The 20757-nt window shown below is 43.5% G+C and overlaps 1 protein-coding gene across 1 annotated transcript; it reads right to left on the reverse strand.

The window, feature by feature from the left end:
- Nucleotides 1–12628: 12628 nt before the first annotated feature.
- LOC125708015 (MAP3K12 binding inhibitory protein 1) lies at nucleotides 12629–20510 on the reverse strand. The gene is made up of 9 exons (XM_048975476.1): nucleotides 20324–20510; nucleotides 18617–18733; nucleotides 18018–18167; nucleotides 17241–17337; nucleotides 15844–15909; nucleotides 15217–15372; nucleotides 14723–14820; nucleotides 13157–13192; nucleotides 12629–13057 (listed from the first exon to the last, which is right to left on the reverse strand). Exons 1-9 carry the CDS (start codon nucleotides 20498–20500, stop codon nucleotides 12950–12952), a joined length of 1005 nt encoding a protein of 334 aa, XP_048831433.1. The 5' UTR covers nucleotides 20501–20510; the 3' UTR covers nucleotides 12629–12949.
- Nucleotides 20511–20757: the final 247 nt, after the last annotated feature.

Here is a 20757-nt window from a genome sequence, read left to right on the forward strand (position 1 = left end):
ATGGTGACATTCAAGGGGGCCGGGGCAATCAGGCAGTGAGTGCGCGTCGCCCGCCCTGCCCCATCGACGGTCCTCCCGGGCCCTCCGGGTGAATGGAGCAGAGATTAGCAGCGCGGCGGGGAGCCTGAGAGCTTCAGGTGTGAAGTCTAATGGCGGCGTGGAGAGCACACAAAGACACAGAGTGTGCTGGAAGGTTAGCCTGAAGCAGCGCGGGAGGAGAAAAGAACCAAGGAGGAAAGAGAGAAGGGTCTATTGCAGGTGCAAAGAAGCAATTTTTTTTTTGGCTGATCTGTTACCTCAACGTGGAGGGAGAATGTGCTGTTGTGGGCTGCAGTTGGGGGGGAATTAAACACGGCAGCATCCAGATGTGAAATGATGTGGAAAATGACTTTCCAGATGTGAAAACACTTTTAAACAGTAAGGAGAGGAGATGTTAGTCAACTTTCTTTTTTTTTTGAGAACGTAAAATTCTTTTGAAATTCATTTGAATGATTAAATGAGAGCAAACACATCTCAATGCCATTAGCAACAGGTCAGCACAATGACTTGTCAACAAGTTATGGTTTGACATTATAATGAAAATAATGGCCTACATAACATTGATCCATTTACAGTTATTTAGCAGATCCTTGTGTCCAAAGCAACATACAGGTGAGGCAAGACAGAGGTCAGAGAGCAGAGTCAGCCATCATCCCTGGAGCAGTCAGGGTTAAGGGCCTTGCTCAAGGGCCCAATGATGATATGATTACACTGCCAGCAATAACAGTTGAACTAGCTGAATGTATAATAGCCTACTATCATTATTATCGATGTACTCTTATGTGTTTGTGTATGTGTCGTGACTAGAAGAGCGAAGGACTCAAGTGAAGGCGTGTTGGCAAAACAGAATCACGAGGGATCACAAACGGACACAAAAGGACTGACAACCAAAGCTCAGGCAACAAGGAGGTTTGACATCAATGATCAGACTGGGGATGACGAGACAAAACATCTATCCACCCATTTTGTGCAACCTCTTTTGCTATTCATGGTCACGGAGGGTCCGGAACCTATCCTGGGCTTTATGGGCGCAAAGCAGGGAACACAAGACAGATATTTAAATACTAAGACTAATGAGGAGCAACAACCAACAGGCATGGCTCATCACTCTAGGGAGGGCGAACGTTAGACATCAACGGGGGTTAGGGAGCAGAAGGGAGAGACAGAGACAGACAGAACTCGCCGCAACAGAACAGGGCAGACAAACAGGGTGATCACGGAATCTGAGACTGAAGTATCAGAGGAGGTAATGAAGGGTTAAATGAAGGGGGACTGGGACAGAGACTGAGACAGAGACTGAGACACAATGATCGGAAATGGGGGGTGTCCAGGGAGTCTTCCGGACCCTGGGAAGCTGGGAAATAACCCTGGTATGTGCACCCTCCTGGGCCTGTTCACCAGTGAGGTGGAGTCCATCCTGACCATAGGATCTAAGGGCTTTGGAGGGCCATCAGGCCAGGAGCAGGAGGGCGCCGAGGTTTCTCTCCTTCTGACTGTGGCAGGAGAAGTGTCTGGGAGGACATCACTGAGTAGACACCTGTCTGGGCGGCCGGTGTGGATAGTATGGGACAGACTCACCCAGCCCCTCTTACTGGCCTCAGCCGACACTGGTGGTTGCCTCGGGACCTAGAACCAGGTTGGCCTAAGCCTTGGGCTGAGGCAGGAAGTATGGCCCTTCCTGGGCTTGGAACCTGAAACTAGGGCGGAGCGGCCCTCACTGGGCAGGACGCCTGCAGCGTGTGCAGAACGACCTTCTCTGGGCCAGGAGCCTGAAACACGAATGGAGCAGTCCTCTAGTGTGAGCAGAGCAACTCTCTTGGGACCAGGTGCAGCCTTGGTGAGAACAGGATGATTGAGCCCCTGTGGGCCAGACTTTGGAAAGTTGGATGGAGCCGCGGCCTCCCCTGGGGCAGGCTCTGGAGGTGCAGCAGCGGCCTCTCCTGGGGCAGGCTCTGGAGGTGCAACAGCAGCCTCTCCTGGGAAGGACTGGGTCAAGCAGGATGGCAGCCATGGGCACAACTAGCTCCTCTTCTTCCTCCAGAAACTGGAAGTGGCAGGCAGAGCTGAGGTGAGTTATGCAGAGCCGATGTGCAAATCTGCAGCAAGCTATGGGGCGCCGGGGGACAAAACTGTAATGAGTTGCGGGGAGACAGCAGGCTGAGTCACTGTGATTTGCGGGAAGACGGCGGGCTGAGTCACTGAGATTTGTGGGAAGACGACGGGCTGAGTCACTGCGATTTGCAGGAAGACAGCGGGCTGAGTCACTGCGATTTGTGGGAAGACGGCGGGCTGAGTCACTGCGGTTTGTGAGAAGATGGCGGGCTGAGTCACTGCTATTTGTGGGAAGATGGCGGGCTGAGTCACTGCTGTTTGCGGGAAGACGGTGGGCTGAGTCATGGCGAGTTGTGGGGAGATGGCAGGCTGAACCACCTAACGCTCAACTAGTTGCCATTAGGAGCCGGACCTTCTTTGTCTCCTGGAGACCTGCATCTGGAGTGAGTCCAAGCAGCACCTACCCCATGTACAGGAAGAAGGTTCTGGCCTTGAGGATCCTCCATACCAGGTGTTCATCTAAGAGAGTGACGAAGTCCTTGGCTGGCAGGTGAGGTTACTTGGTATCTCGCGGCTCGGGTGCCCACTCTGATCCCTGGATCTGAGGCACGCAGGGTATCGGTTTGCCAGATGCAGCACAGGCTGCTGGGGCCGTGTGGGAGTCCGGCAATTCTGTTGCGATGTGACAAACGAAGGACTCGAGGGCAAGTGCAGTGGCAAAACAAAAGGGGGTTTATTGAATTAAATGGGCAGAGACTGGAAACAAACAGGTTCAGGAGGTATCACAAGCAGGAGAACTGGCAACCAGGAAGGGCTTAGGAAACAGGCAAGTTCAACGTCAAATAACAGACTGGGGAAGTCGAGACAAACAGATACGTAAATGTCAAGATTAACGAGGGGCAACAAGCAGCAGGTGTGGATCATCAGGGGCACATTAGGTAGGAGACAGGAGGGTCAGGTGGACATGGCGTGTAGGAAGTGAAAGTGTGAAAGATTTGCTACCTGAAGCAGCAGTGTTGTGTAGTGTGCAAGTGACCTACAACTACATTTTTTGAGTAAATGATTGTGCAAAATGATATCTGATTAATCAGTTATTTTTCCCATTATGTATTATATAAGAAGGTTTGACAATCGTGTAATGCTTATTGGAATATGTGATTTCCAGTTTGAAAGGATAGCTCTCTTCACAACAGTTGGAAAGCCATTGAAAAGGTCATCGTCATAAAGGTCATCGTCATAAAGGTCATAGTCATCTCCAGAAATCACTATTGAAAGTTGCCAGAACTTCCTTCCATTTTTCAGTTGGAGGGGATACCATTAAATTCATTTGTGATAACAGTTTGATTAGTCATTATTATATTTTTGATTTCATACAGGGGTGGCATGGTGGTGCAGTGGTTAGCACTGTTGCCTCATACTAGGACCCGGGTTTGAGTCTCCGCCTGGGTCACATGTGTGTGGAGTTTGCATGTTCTCCCCATGTCATCGTCGGGTTTCCTCCGAGTACTCCAGTTTACCCCCACAGTCCAAAGACATGCTAAGGCTGATTGGACTTGCTAAATTGCACGTAGGAATTCATGTGTGAGTGAATGGTGTGTGAGTGTGCCCTGCGATGGGCTGGCCCCCCATCCTGGGTTGTTCCCTGCCTCGTGCCCATTGCTTCCGGGATAGGATCCGGACCCCCCGCAACCCAGTAGGATAAGCGGTTTGGAAAATGGATAGATGGATGGATGTATGTTCTGAATAGGCGGAGGCTATCCTTTTCATGTCATGTGGGCCTCTCTGTGTTGGGGTGCCCTTCTGTACCTCATTCAAACTCAATCTGACCATGTCACCCATCCCCAGGATGTCATTGGGTCAATGTTTCTCAATCCAGTCCTCAGGGCCCCACAGTCACTCCATGTTTTTGCTCCCCCCCAGCTGCCGGAGCAAATGTCGGACTGTCTGTGGGTCCCGAGGACTACGATAGTCTGCATTAGGTGAAAACAATTACTGGAACAGTACTATCTGCAGAAAAAGTCGACCACGACTTGAAAAATGGGCCTATATTACATCTGGAAGTATGCATGATGGCGATAACGGTTTTTTCTTTTTGCATCCCTATGGAAGGCACGCCTCCGTGACAGACCTGTGACTGCACACATGCATAGGCTCTTGCATTCATGAGCGAGGCTGTGTTTCAGGGGACGGCGGGCATCTGGCAGGGAGGGGCCGTCGGCGCCTCATGTCCGTGTGAGGTTGGTGGCTAAGTGGCTCATCAGCATCCCACTCAGGCTCCTGGCCCCCGTGCTGCCTCTGCCCTGACTTGATTGTAATTGCTCAAATTCGGCTCCCACGGATCCATCCCAGCAATATAACTGCTGTATTTTAACTCTCTGAGGCCTGTTCTGCTGGGGGAGGGAGTCGCCGGGGTGACCGGTCGATGTTTGTTTCGCACGGCCGTGCACGAGGTACGCTCTCAGCTCAGGATGTGAACACGGAACATAATCGCAATGTGCCAACACTGTCCCTCTCATCTGCGGCGGTTATTACCGGTGAGAATGCGCTTCACCTCCCTTTCTGGCGGTTTGCAATGGCTTAAGCTATTTTCCACAAGACTAGAGAAAAAAATTCTGGCATGCAATGCACAGGGGTACAGTAAATGGACTACAATAAGGGACGGTACTTACGAAAATAATGAAGAACAGAAGTATGACGAGAAACTATGAACTATGACGATCTATGTATAGCACGTGTAAATAAGGCAGCATGACATGCTTTCTCTAAATGCACATATACAGTACAGGGGTGGACAGACTAATATAAATATATAATAACATATTATAAGGCACTAGTAAAAAGCAGGACCACCGCTTGCCTTCAGAACAGTTTTAAAATGCATCATAAATGCATAATAAATGCTTCATAAAATGCTGTCACACCTGTGCTGAATGCAGCAGGATAGCAGACTATTCTTTAAGTGTCAATATACCCAGGTCAGTATGCTTCACTTGCTGATCACTGTTCATCTTCAAAGACGCGGTTTCACTGCGTTTGGTTTATAACGTCATGCTCTTTGAGATTTGCTTCCCTTGCAAAACATTAAAGAATTTAGCAGTTTTTTGCAAATAATACACCTACAATTCAGGCTGTTTGGTGCCTTTGAAGCTGTTCATCCATCGCCTTGTTACTTTGAACACTCACATATCACAGTGTTGAAAGTCAGACCTCTTTTACAACTGAAGAATACTGAAGCAATTGTGAATATGACTCAGTATTGTAGCTGAATATGTGATTTGTTGCTTTTGTATGTCATGCTTCCATGATTTTATTAGTTATTCGTGATTATATAAATTCAATGTATACAGTCATTGACTAGTTTACTAGCTACATTAAGCTTGCTACTGCAAACAGTTGGTACCTCCAACAGTGAACCATGTGGCTACAATTGAATACATACAGCATGCAGACAGGGGCAAGAGAATTGCTCAGAGGTGGAAATTTCAGGTCCAGAAAGTACAAATCCAGACCGTGATTTAGTTTCAACCAATCAGTTGAGCATAAAGAATCACAGTTACAAAGTACTCTACTGGTTGGTTGAAGCTATATCATGGTCTGGATTTGTACTTTCGGGACCTGAAATTTCCACCTCTGGGTTTGCTTAGTGTTTGTATAAGCATCATAACAGCCATGGTGCCTGACTGGAGTGACTTTGAATGCCGGCTCCATAACGGTATTAGAGGAGCCAATTGCGAAAGCACAAGGTTTCTTTTAAAATCCGAGTCCAAAACTTATTGCAAGGATGGTTGGGCAACGGAGAGAAAAAATAAATTCAATTGTAGTACAAATTCTATAGCCTAAAACACATTTAAAATAGGTCGTAAAATCAAGTAGGGGTAACATGAGAACGGTACCATAATTAAAACAAAAGACATGGTTAACATCAGGTAAATGAGACACGAGAGAATGATGTAATCAGTAAACAAATGCTCAGTCATGCGTAGTAAATACAGACAACAGCCTGCAGAAGCGGGACTTGGTGCTGATCATAAACCCGGCTTGATACCCTATAGTGTGACTGTTGGGACATGGTACATGGTAGGTGTAGCGGTTCTGAAATATCAGACTGCGGGGATTTTTATGTAGTGCATAAAAAAAAGAATTCAAAATTTTTCCAGTGGGGGCAGTTACCTTGTCAATGACAGAGGTCTCAGTAGAATGGTCAGACTTTTAAAGAATAATAAGCCACAAATGTGTAGTGAAACGGCTTAGGACAACAGTGAGGTGTGGAGCAGTTGCTCTGAACGTGCATCTCATCTGGCCTTAAGTGGTTCTGGAGGTGAAAGTGGGTCCTACCTGGTATTAGCTATGTGTACCTAAATAAGTGGGAACTAAGTGTATATGTGTGTTTAGTTTTAATACAGTTGTTGTAGTTTTTTGGATTGAATTTAACATCTTGGGGAAAATAACCCTCAAATGGCTGGTATGCTGGATGACTGGGAAGCACAGCTGCCTCACATCTCCGTAGCTGGGGTTCGAATCCCACCACTACTCTGCGGTTTGAATGCTGTGCACAATTCCTCCTGCAGCCCACAGACACATGGTTAGGTTAACTGGTTACTCAAAGTTGCACATGTACATGTACCCTGTGATGGATGGGTGAATCCTACCCTAGGCTACCAGTTTTGACCCGAACAAGCAATTAGAGCAGATTGACTTTGGCGTTTCAGAGAATATGCAATTCGTATATTAACAAAAAATGGCAGCCTTTCCTCTCATCTAGGCAACAGTGAATCCTAACAAATGACTTAGGCAGAAAAATAATTGAAAGCCCTTGGAGCACAGGATAATTAGATCAAGTGCAGATATAGAGCACAGGTGTGCAAGTCAGTGTGATCATCCAGGTCCCTTTCACTATTTTATTCCTTCGGAAAGTCTGCCTTTTAAGGACACTTATATATGCGTATTTTGTGCTCAATATTGGACTGCAATTGGAAAGCACTAATATCTATGGAATTCAATGTCAAACAAGATGCTAATGAGGTAGTCAGCTGTCGACCGCTTATCCGACTGGGATACGGCAGCATTTACAAGAAAACAAACAACTGACTTTAAAAAAGTATATGACACTTAAAAAAAAAACTCCAGAGCACTTGGAGCAAACCTGCACAAACTCAGTAACCAAGGAGACACAAGTAGCATTCGAACCTTCAACCCCAGAGGTGCGACAGCACTAGCCAAAGATACCTCTTGTTCCCTAGCACAGACTGCAAAGGAGACACTCTTATGGGATCCTTACATGATTGCACTACGATTCACGTGTTTCACATTGGTGGATTTAACCAACTGCCAGTTGACAAAAAAAAAAAAAATCCAGAAAGTTGTATTTCAAATATTCTGCTTTATTCTATGTATTTCAATCTGAAAATGTCACATTATTGCTTAAATGTGCTGTGTGTCCATGTCTGTACTAAACATGTTATTATTTCCTATGATTTATAGTATACAGGAGGATGTTTGTGGATTATATGCAAAAACTACAGCATTTTATATAAGGAACTTAAGCATCCCCGGATTTTGGTATCTGTGGGGGGGTCTTCACAGGTACCGAAGGTTGACTGTACCTCAAAATATGCAGACGAAAGAGAAAAAAGCCACCCTGAACACATACATTGAAACACAAGTGAAGATTCACACTAAAATATGAGGTAAGTGATCACATCAAATTGATGAAAACAGTTGGTTTTTACTGAACTGTAATGTACCAGGTCTTGAGTGTTTACAGATGCATTATATATCATACAGTTAATAGAAATTCTTTGAGCGACTTCAGCATAAACAGCATGTGGAGAATTACCCAGTGGTTCTTAAAAGAAGTAGGACGATGCGTGTAAAAATACAAAAACAATACGAAATAATGCGCACCGTTAACGCAGGAACAATGCATAAAAAATTACTACAGTGTCTGAGTGGAAGATTCTGTGGTAATATCTCAGAATCCATGGCGTTATACCACAAACCTAAGTCTATTATTATAATTATAACTGATATTATCAAACAGAAATCTCACCTTCAAATAACAGGTCTTTCACTCATAAATTTTTAATCAGGCTTGTATTGGGAATATAATTACGTGGGACCAAGGTTATGTTTTAAATCTTTTTATAATTTGTATAATTACCTGAAGAACAACTTTATTAATATTACGCTCCTGGCCTCAAACCCAAATTGAGCTGATGTAGGACTTCAGCATGTTTGCTCTTCTTACAATAGGCAATATACATAATGATAAATGTGTCAGACATAGTTATATAACTTTATTCTATATAATTGTCATTACAGTAAAAACAGACATCCGTGCTGTTTCAGTTGGCACACCATGGGAGTTATGAGGCTTTGTTTACACTTTGTTTTAAAATGCGTCTTGTGCGATCGAATCGTAAGTGGGGTAGGTTTAGGTTCATGGCTCACACAGCATATTGATGACCGGATAAAAATATCTACGCTACCAATCAAAAGTTTAGACACACCTACCCATATAAAGGTTCATTTGTACTATTCTTTAGATTTTAGAATAATAATAAAGACATCAAAGGCATAAAAAACACATATGGAATTATGCAGACCAAAGAAGTATGAAGCAAAAAAAAGATTTGTTGGTAGGGGGGCAGCTCTGTGGGTTGGGACTCAGAAGGTTGCTGGTTCAAATCCCAGGGTCACTAGAGTGATCCTGCCACTGGGCCCTTGATGAAGGCCCATAACCCTAATTGCCCCAGGCACTGGCTGACCCTACTCTCTCCTCTACACCAGTTCCATGAGGTGGCCTCCCGGGATGCTTTTCCAGCTGTCCTGAGGGACCGCCCACATGCGTATATGCTGAGCTCTCATTGGCCGCTTTTCCTTCACTCTCTGGTCAAGCTCCTTCCCAAACCATTTATACTGTGTTTAGGTCAAGTGGTCAGATCATGTGATGCGACACTACAAATCTCTTTGTCGGCAGCTTGGCCTGCCCAAACTTTTGATTAGTATTGTACTTTATTCTGATCTTTGCAGTGTCACGCAGTCCTCTCCATTTTGAAAGGATCACCTTTTCTCCACTCTCAGCCATTAAATCCTGTATCTTCCAAAGGGACTTGTAGCCTTTGCCCTTTCTCTCACACGTACTCCTCTCGTTTTGCTGAATTTTGAGGCACAGCCCTTCTTAGACCAACGTGTCTCAAACTGGTACTCAGGGACCCACCAGTGGTCCACAGTTTTGCTCCCTCGCAGTTCCCCGAAGTAGGAGCAAAAACGTGGACCTTCTGGGGGCCCCCGAGGACTGGTTTGAGGATTACCTGTCCTAGACCGTCTTTGGGTGCTGAGATGCAGTTTCTTTATTACTGAGCCAATAACTTTGATTACTGAGGCAACAGTTTTCATTAAGATATCTAGACCTAATTTGTTGTGTAATTTTTATCCCTTCAGTTCAGTGTCCTTGGGGCGCCTTGGGGAAATTTTCATCTTATGTTTTTATCTGTTTATGTTTGTTTACAGACATTTTGTTTGTTTGGAAAAGAGTGAACTAGTTATTGTTAAAAAACACACCACAGCTCCCATCAAAGTGTTATAAATAAAACAAGAAAAAGTTATGATGGGGTCTAAATAAAGATGCATAATTAAGAACAAAATCAAACAGAGGCAAGATATTAAATCCATTAGATATTTCTTCCATTGTTCCATTTGTACCATTTTAGAAACTTATGATTGAAATATTTAAAATATTAATACCCACAACATTAATGCACTCCAAACTGTCAAAGTATATGCTATACAAAATTATTCTGCCATTAATTTGTACACCGCTATATTGAATTATTAGTTGAACTATGTCATATTCTGACAATTTGTCCATCCAAGCATATACCACATTTAATTAACACATTTTAAACGCTATCATTGAAAACGAACATGTCTGATAAAATGACAATAATTTTTAACATACAATGCTGATCTTGCAAATACTGAAAAATGGATTAAGTTGAGATTCCTTGTAGTACTGCTCTCCTTCCTCTCTTATGACAATGGTTTTACTCCTAATGAAGAGCAGACTTGCAGCCAACAGGTGGTCTTTTAAAGACCCTACAGCCACAGCACTTAGGACAAAACGGCCGTGGTAAATGTGTCAGAATCTAATGTTCTACAGAATCAAAAGCCTGTTTTCTCTCCTTTGTTCCTCAGGGAGATTCAGCCTTGTACCCTATTGTTCAAGCACAAACGAGCAACAGTCTTTTTTGACATGGTGCCATAGATGAATAAAGACTGGGTCTGACTAGTCAGAGTGCCCTTTTTGAGGGCTGAGCCCATTAAGAGTTGGTGAATTATGAATGGATATGAATCTCTTCTCCGTACAACAATGTCCCCGTGCGAGACAAGCAGGAAAAACTCCTTGCTTTCAACAAGCCCAAGTAGTCCATTCACATGTGGAGATGGAGCTGCCAGAACAATGGCTGCTCAGCCAATAAGGAAAGATTCCATGGCCTATGGGGCTACTTTGGCCTCAAAGCATTGTCAATCCAAAGGTGAAGGACTTGATCATTAAAGCCCATCGGAAGTGCTATAACCTTTGGCTGTTAGAATTGGCTACTAGGATGAGGTAGGACTCTCTAACAGTGGCAACACACATCTTGGGTACCCAATAGAATTTTCCTGTTCATGCATTATTATAGACAATGGCATTTCCCACAAAGCTTTTCCATGAAGTCCAATACAACAAATCTGACAAATGACCGTCACCAAATGACAAGTTAAAGCATCAAGCTTAAGCGCCTGTGTGGTTGAAACAGGTCAACAGAAATCAAGGCGCACTAAGACGCACGTTCATTACCAAAAAGCACAGCAAAAATCCGGCTCAGCTCAGAGCTAAGATACGCAGTCAGCGGAGATGTTTGTTAATATTCCTGTGCACAGGAAAGCAATTTCATAACTCCTTGTTTCCATACGCTGTAATACAACAGTAAGCCTACAGTCTGAAAATTAACCAGAGGCACAAAAAGGGAATTCATTAGAATTAAAACTGTTCAACACCCCAGCTATTTTCCAGGTGAATTTTCTAGCGAGGCAAAGCCCTCACTTTTTGCAATACGAGACTCCTTGATCATTGGAACAAATGTGTAAAAAAAGGTACGTGATATGGTTTTCAGACCAGCACTCATCGATATCCTAAAATGACACAATATTGTACAACCTTGAGTATGAAGCTGCTGAAGATCTATACGTACTATATGACCTGTCCATACCACCATGTAATCATGGAAATATACTGCCTTACCAGTACACTGTGATTGTGTAACTCAACTTGTTATATAGCAGTCTACACACTAATGACAGCTAGACAAATTTCACCCAACCAAAAAAGGGTGCAATTTTCCTAAATGACAGGTCTTTTTGGGTCGGTAGAATGATGCCAATTTTGATTCCTAGGACTGAGTAATCAGGTCATTTGTTGTAATGACAGCCAGTATTGATGTTCTGCTCAGTGTCCGCTGCTCCCCAATTACAGATATACAGCTTTGCTTGAATGACAGCTCTGGGGTCAAAGCTAACATTATAGCATCCAAGTAAAGCAGTGGAAATTTAGACTGAAATTATACAGTAATGAATTTGTAGGCAGTGTCAACAGCAGCGAACCTGAAGTTGAAAATTGATCTGTTTTTTAATCACTTTTCCTATCGAGGTACAATAACGCATCAGAATAGTAACATGATCGATCCTTTTAAAAAGTCAACCTTGGTGTTTAGGCTTTGATGCTACCTTGTTAAATTCTTTGAAAATACATCGATTCATACAATTTAACAGTACAAACCAGTAAATCGCCATTCACATAGAAATCCTTCTTTAATTATGCAAGAAGTCTATGTTTGTAGGGTTAAATGCTATCACTGCAATTATACAGTACAGACTTGCGTCGAGTTACGGGCCATAGAGTCACGTCTGATCCCTTTTAGCTTACATCTGAGGTCCATAGTAAAGAAACACCGACAGAGGATGCTAGTGTGTGTATGAATAATTAGGGTAAGAGGTGAAGGAAAATGGGCAGCACTGCCAGCCAAATAATGACCCACTGTTCATATTTAACTTGTAATCACGCATAGAGCATGGTGTATGAATGACGGACAGCGACAATATCGAGATACGTCCAAATTGACCCGTTTCCAGCGGTTCAGGCCCCAAATTCGAATGCAAGTTGACGCGAGGCTGTATACAGTACATCATAGCTACTAAGAATCACACATCTTGTCCTCCTTTAGAAAATGAGAGAACTACAAATACGGAGTGAACACTCCAAGCAGATCACGTTCAGAAGCACAGATACGGGATTAAGTAAAGACAAGCTGCCCGCCATGAGATGATGAGATCGGCTGAAAGTGCATACAACCTATAAACCAATAACATGATTCGATGAATTTACGGCAAAACAAGATAAAGATCAAAGACAATTCTCTGTGAAGCTAGACAAACAATAGAGTGCGACACGTGTGCCTGTGTGTCCGCAGCAGCAAAAACTTCCAGAAGATTCTGTTCTTTTTCCTTCAGTTTATTTACAAAACAGTCACAAATTACATTGAACAAAAGCAAACAAAAAACAGTAAATGGTAAGCAAAACATGCACTTATACAATTCAAAGCGAAGAACGTAAATATAAACCTGGCAAATACAAAAAGCAGACCCTTCCAGATACGTCAGTCCATTTACTGGAATACCAACGTGTACCTATTAAACCATAATTAGCATGTATGGAGATATATAAACAGATGTAATGGTAGCATCTGTCTGTAGTGGTATTGTCCGACTCCCTGTGGGTACTGCACCCCTGTGGACGGTGAAAAGGGCGGCAGCCACATCAAAAGAGGAACTCCTCCGCGTCTCTCAGCCGAAACTCTCCAACTTTCTTCAGCAAAGTGGCCTTCAGTGCGTTGATCTTCCCGTCCAACTCTGTCAGGCTGTAAGCCTGAAACACAGAGGCAACCGGATTACGGACACTGCTTTTCATGTGTTGTGGAATGGGGTAAAGGGGTGACTCCACACCAATTCAACGTGTCCGTCTTACCTGTGACGATGTTTTTCGTCGCTTGTGCAAGTATGTCTGAGGAAGGAAAGCAGAGTTCAGTGAGGCAAGGGAGTTGATGCAGGCTTTGTGAGAGCAGCGGCTCGAGGATGTTAGGCCAGTGGTCATATTAAAATCAGAATCTGCGAAATAGGATGAATGTGCAATATCCTAACTGTGCAACAGGATAAGATATTGCACATTTAAAATATTGCACATTATAACTGTGCAACATCTGCCTTCTATGCAGCTATGCAAGAATTTGCAGTACTTATTGTATTTAATAAGTTCCTTCATAGTTTGTTCTTAATTAGTAATTATATAAAAATTTCTTTCCTTTGTGTAGATATTACCATCTTTTTACTGTAAATAAATGTTCTATTTACTTGGCTCAGAGAGCGCCGCACAAGAATTCCAGTGTGCCTGGAATGTTGGTTTTATAAAATCAAAATCTTGTATCGTATCCCGTATATACATTTCAAGCTTGCCTTTCATTTGTGTCGAAATGGTGTTTCCCCAATCGAGTCCTGGGGGACCGACAGACAGTCCATGTTTTTGCTCGGGAGCTGAGAAGGAGCAAAAATGTGGACTGTCTGGCAGGCAGCTTGGAAGGAGCAAATCATGGACTGACTGTGGGTCCCAGTGGACCGGGTTGGGAAACACTGCTCTAAACCCATCCTTAGAAGTTTTTTTTTTCTCTTTAAGACCAGGGAAATTAATTCACCAGAAACCATAAAGATGAGCTTATTTTAACATCCTCTCAACTGATGCATGAAAAAGCAGAGAGAGAGCGAGAGACCTCTCAGCGATGGCAGAGCGAGGATTCATCCACGGGCCCGTGCAAGGCGGCCAGCGGCTCAAGTACACTCGTTTGCCAACTCTGTCCGCTCCAATCTGACATAGATACCGGACTGAAAAAGCCACTCAAATTACAAATTAATGGCCTGAGAGAACTCCGGCTCACACTAGAGGGAAAACTTATCGCCCGGCACTAACTGAGCATCGCTCATCCAGCATGGGCGGCATGATCAACTAGAATCAACATCATGACCCGACCAGCTCCCGCTTACAAAATCAACAATCAGCACCCCTCTGTCAGCAAGCTCACGCTGGCTATTCAGGAAGTTATCTGTATATCGGTTTGTCCTGCAATGTGTCATATTTGTTTACCCAGCGCTAATTGGCATCGGTATCGGCGAGTACCCGAGAGTGAGCACTCAAACGCATTCTGAAAAAAAATGCTATCGCTGCGTCCTACTTAATAATGACAGTCGTCGTCGTAATGGAATATCGACATGCACGTCTTTTTACGTGATATTCAGCAGCAGTTTACATTGGATGTTCTGTAATTTGCTACATTAGCTTCAAATCCCATGAAATCCCATCACTGACAAATGAATTTGCCGTATAACATTTTCTGCAACCGTAACAGAAAGTGACACGCCCTGGTTTATGATGGAATATCATCTCACTTTGACGGGATCTTGCAGGATTCGAGATCGAGGCGACGCTCATGTAGAGTCCTCAGACAAAACCTACATCCCAGTGTGCCCAGTTTCCTAGACTCACCATGGACTGGAAATACTCTGGGGAGAGGCCTTCCAGCTCCAGGATTCTGTCCTCCAACATTTTCAGCCTTTGGTAGATGTTCAGAGGCACGGGCCCCTCTGGTGGAAGGAGAGTGACACGCCATAAGTTACATAATAAACCCAGGAATACACAGGAAAAAAAATGTTCTGTGTTTCTCAACGTACAGGAACATCAGCTAATTAGATTCGGCAAAGATGCTTCATCCGTGAATTTAACTATATTACAGAATCTCGTTCTTTACAAGATTGCATTTTCACATTCATTTGCAACTTAGACGTTTTGAAATCATTTCCATTACCGACTTCGGGATTAACTACCAAATGACCAGGAACTGACTGACCCTGGTTTTTTTTTTAATTGTGCGCAATTTAAAATAAAAGATACTGACTAATACCCTGGACAACTTCACCAGGCACTTCAACGCCGTTTAGAAGAATGGAGGGTGCATGAAGGAGTAACAACACAAAACTCACCCGCAGAGAGCTTGAGGTGTGCTTCAATGTTGTGGAGACGTTCCTCTACAGCAGGATTCCCACAATCCCTAGAGGCCCCACCCCGTTTCTGGTTGGTGGTCTCTCTGCCGCCTGCTGCTCGCGTCTGGGGACCATAAGTGTTCACCACCCGCGTCACTGCCACGGCAACAGACAGACGTTAATCAACCTTGCAGGTCTTGCACTTGTAGTACGCAGTGAAACGTCTATTGAATAGTAACCCTGAGGCATGCTGATTTCAATGCATGAGTATCGCAAGCCAGCTTTAGTGCAGGAAAATGTGCTTCACACTGGTATGAGGAAGACCTGACTAGAGACACATAGCTACACCAGAGAACTGTTTCAGGAGTAATGAAGTGCGCCAGTCAAAATCGGTGCTCTAGAAAAGTGTCATGTGACGTGTGGCGTATAATCAGTTAAGTCAACATGGCAGTCAGAGTGATAAAAAACTGTAGGGAAACAATGCAATAGTGACTAAGCTGGGAAAACTACTTTAAAAATACTTATACAAACGAAACAAACATTAAGGAGAATTAACCATCTGAAGAAGAATTAAAGTTGCAAAGGTAATTACGGAAAAAGTATGGGCACGAGAATGAACACAATCACCTTTCACGTGGCTCCTGAGGCCAGGGAACGGCGTGAAGATGGCGTCTGTCCGAGCACAGCTGTTCTCTGCATAAAAGCAGAATCATTCTTATTGTCAGAGCAGAAGGTGCTAATCTCCCCACCCTTGGTAGACATCTTCATCTTAAGCCAGAAATTAACAGCATAGAAAAACTGGCGAATAATGTTTCGATGTAAAATGTTCGGTTGCCAATACTCATCACCATCACTAACACAAACAAACGGTGGGATGATGGATCAGAGGGCAGCGGTGATGCTTTCCACCGCCAGGGTGGAGGTTTGAATCCCACCCCTGCCGTGCGTGTTCCGAGCATGCATACCCTCCCCGTGTTGTGCAGTTATCTACTAGGTATTCCGATTTGTAGAGAGGCAATTAAGCGAAACAGTGTTTTTAAACTGCCCATAGCAACGGAACGGCATTGAATCCAGGGTGCATCGCTGCCCTGTGCTACCTGGGAAACAGACGGAGGTTCTGGAAAATACAGACTGATAATAGTAAATTTAAGGCTGATTCAAAGGATAAGATGGGGCAATTTGCGTCCACAGCATCGTCGGCGATGCCGCAAATCTTTCTTGTGTATTTTAGTTCATAAGTCGCTGAAATGTTATTGTAGAAACATAAAAAAAAAGACGCTGACTAAATCCGTAATCTGTCTTCTTTTCAAAACGTCCATTATCAGAAGTATTAAAGTTTTTAAAATTAGGTTATATTGGCAAAAAAGTAAAGCATGTCACCTCTCTCTGTTTTACCAGCATCAGGGGTAGGTAGTGCGGCCCTCAGCTGAAGATCACTATTTACATTATAAATGGGTGCATTTCCGCGTATTCAAATCGCATGGTAATTTGCTGAACAACGCAGCGGTGAAACGCATTCCAGATACATCCCGATCAGCGCCATTAAAAGGGGGGGGGGCGTGGCCAGGTGTGAATGGCTCATGCATACACATATCTGGGATCAAAACAAACTGGCACCATTGCTTACTATGTACTTTTATAATGTTTCTGCAAGTGTCCAAAACTGCATTTTGCAATGTCTATAGTTTAATGTCAAATTACAAACTTCACATAAATCTGACATATTTACAATGTACATTAAGATTAAGATGAGTTTAATGGCAAAACAAATATACAACAAATGTATTTGCCATGAATTAAGTTTATGAATGAAATGTGTGACCATGCCCCAGTCAGTGAGAGTGTGTTCCCTATCCCTAGACCCCAGCAGGTTAAAACTTTTCCCCCAACATCCCCAGGTCTTGAACTGGTGGGTTGAAGGCAGAAATCCTCTGCTTCCTCTCTGAGAAGTTGTGTGGGGAATCCAGAGCACTGGCAATCTACGTGGTCACCACCCCCCCCCCACCCACCCACCCTGTTCTCACCCTGATTACAGTTGATCACGTTACAAAACTCCCGCACATTGCTTTCATTGATCTCCAGCTGCTTGCGCTCGATAAATGCCGATATTCTTCTATCAATCTACAGCAGGTGCGGGGAAGGGGGAGACAAACAGAAAGATGGTAAACGAGGACGGCAGAATATTGGAGCGCAGTGAAGGGTAAAAAAAAAAAAAAAAAAAAACATCTATATTAAAATCGAGTTTCCAGTTTAGCAGTAATGAGAAGAAAAGTTGAAACCAAGCGAATGTCATCTGGGCAGCATACGAGTGTTTTCTTAAAATAACCCAGATTCCACAACTGGCGGATTTTCACTGAAAGGAACACTCAAATATTCTGTTTATCTGATGACAAAAGACAGAGGCCGGGGTCGTCTTCATCCGCATGCAATTGTTTTGAATAATAAGAGGCCACTTCATAAACTGCCAAGGGCCTGTGCCTCTTTCAGGACCTCTTGCAGTGCAGTTCATCTCGTCTGTCCAAGTGCAGTACATTGCTTTCAAGGGCCCTTTTCTGCTGGATTACGTTAACCGGCCCAGAACAAATATTACCAAGCTTTTCTTAACAATATTTATTTGCTTAGCAGTAGACACACAGTATTTTTTGTCACAGTAAGTACAAAAATGCTAGACGAACAGGGGGAGAAAAAATAAATACACATACTTGACAACTTGACCCCTGACTGAGGTGCTGATGCGTTCATTAATGGTTGGAGTTCGTTAAAAAATCAGTCCCTGCCCTTGAAGATGAGAGCAGGCTCACCTCTGACTTGCTCACTTTGATCTGCACGTTGGGGTCGTCTCTCTTGGGCTCGATGCTGCCCCCCGCGGGGCCCACATCACCCCCACTGTCTGCGGCTGCTACCAGCACAGCATCCGCCTCTATCAGCTGCTTCAGGTTTGCAGACACGGTCTGTGGAGGCGAAAGCAAGAGGAACAGAGGCAAGAATACATACATGAGGGACATTCCTCCAGCATCAAGACGACGGCTGATTCAGACAGCCCTTTATAGTTGACTCATTTATTCACAGTCACTTGCATTATCTTTATGTGCCGCTGGAAAATTTCATGAAGTATCTGCTCAAGGTTTCAACAGAAGGAGCCCCCTGCGATCTGCACTAGCAACCTTCAGAAATCTGTGCTGCTTTGTAACTCCATTTTAAAGATGCTTCAAAAATATCCCCAAAAGTCTAAATATATTAATTATTTTAAGGAGACTGCAAAAGTAATGTTTTTAAGAGCTTTCCCACTCGGATTGGTTCAGTATGCCCAAATTGTCCCCCTCAGGGACAAATAAAGTTTTTTGAAATGAATTGAAAAAATGAGGCAGTAGAGGCGGAGTGAAGATGATCAGAGGTGTACCTGCAGTTTTGAGATATGCTGCTGGACACAGGTAAGCACAGATGCTGGCTGAAGGGATGAGATATTGATACGGCTTGGACTGACATCCAATTTCAGAGCATCAGCGCCTAAATTCAACTGGGAAAAAAAAACAATCAGCATTTCAGAGAGCCAAAAGCAACGAGAGAGCTGTCCTTTAAAATCAAGCATATCTTCTTTCAAACACTGCATCTAATTATACATTTAGGGATATATGGCTATAAAATGTTGGCATCAATTATAAATTTAACGCAAGGATTTCTGTAACCTAATCAAAAATCTCAAGGCAAGGTTTAATCACAATAGTCTACAGGACACCTATTTTCCTTAGCGCTGCAGTTGAAATTCCAAAGTACACAGGACATAAAAGTAAAATGAAATTATGCCTAATTCTATAGAAAGATTGAGCAGGGTTAAAAAAAAAAAAAAAAAGATTTCCAACAGAACCTAAAAAAATGCCTTTATTGGGTGAGATTTTTCAGGAAATCAGACTTTATTTATGCAACATTGATGCTTTTGTCTTAATTGGACAATCTAAGTTATACACATCTGTAGGCATCAATGCAGTACAAGCTAGCTTTCCAAAGAATTTTTATTGAAGATAACTAATTTATTTTTGATAACACATAAGCAGTACACAAATCAGAACTATTTAATCAATTATACTCTTAGATAATATTCAGAACGAGAATAATTTCACAATGATCAATAAACAAGTGGAGAGCAATGTGTTGGCTTAAACGGCTAAACTTCTGTGTCTGTGGTTGGAAGGTCGCTAGTTTGAGTCTCAGCCAAATAGTCACATCTGTGGGGGACTTGAGCAAGGTCCTTAACCCCCATCTGCCCAGGGGCTGCAAAGTAACTGACCCTGAGCTGTGACCCCCCCATGCCTACTCTCACCTGTATTTGTGTCTCATTGAGAGCAAGATGTGGTCGGCTCAAAGAGAAAGAATAATAAAGTACTACTATTCTATAAAATTTGACAACACATATCCATACAACAGTAGGAGAAAGTGACATACGGCTTTTGTTTTTCTAATTTATTTCCATAATATTATATAAAACGGGTGCTTTGCATAAATCGAACATTCGTGATTATCACAGATAACCAAACATTTGGGGAAAAAACTAAATTTCTTCACATAACGGGGGAGGATAACCTTTCAGAAATAAAGGGGATACTGTAAACGGGGCGTTTACACGCTTATTGCCAGTAGCATTTCCACCTAACAGTGTTGCGTTTCCCACGCATGGAGCAGCATCCATTATCCAGCTGAAAGTTCGGATTTTATTTATTCTGAAACTCCAAAAAGCAACACAACATTTGTTTTCATAACGTTTTAATTATCTGCAATTTTAAGTCGCTTTCAGACATCAGACGCAGCTATTAAATACACAATAACGCCCAAGTTACTAGTTAACCTCCCAGCTGACACAGTGACAGACCCACAATTGCATCACGTCTTCGTACCGCTATGCAGTAAATCTGCACGCAAAAGAAAGTATCCTACCTTACTTACTAATCTTCAAAATGTTTGAAAAATTGCGTAACTCTGATAGGGCGTCAAGTACCTAGTCCCAGTATTAACTTGATAAGTTTAAAGAGACATCATATAACTGAGAGTGAATCCAGGTAGCGATCATTCACATCGTAAAACCGCAGAAAGCTGTCTCCCCCGAAGCACCAACCTCTGTACTAAATGCCGCCATGGCATTGAGAATGCCACACACAGATTCACGGAGTGCAGAAGCGCCCTCCCCATGAGAAAGTCCTCCACCACTCCTGACTTGCTCGCTCCGACCAGACTGCTCCCCATTGATCTCCCCGAACTCCGCCATTTCTTTTCCTGCTCTGCGACTGCGCATGCGTCCTGGCTCTGTGCGTTGGCACTAGCCGCTCGTTTCCTAAAGATTTATTGGTCCTTTTTGGCCAAAGGGCGGGGCTTTAAAAAGCCCGGATTAGCTCACGTGCAACCGCCAGCTTTCAGACTCAAATTCAAAGTAAAAGCTTTATTGGCATGGGGCACTGGCCGAACGTCTTATCTAGACTACCGACAGCAGCAATTAAAATAACAGGAGGTTAATGTAATAACAGAAGAGAACGAATTCTATATCGAAACATT

This window comes from Brienomyrus brachyistius, chromosome 14 (assembly GCF_023856365.1).
Source record: "Brienomyrus brachyistius isolate T26 chromosome 14, BBRACH_0.4, whole genome shotgun sequence".
Lineage (NCBI taxonomy): Eukaryota > Metazoa > Chordata > Actinopteri > Osteoglossiformes > Mormyridae > Brienomyrus > Brienomyrus brachyistius.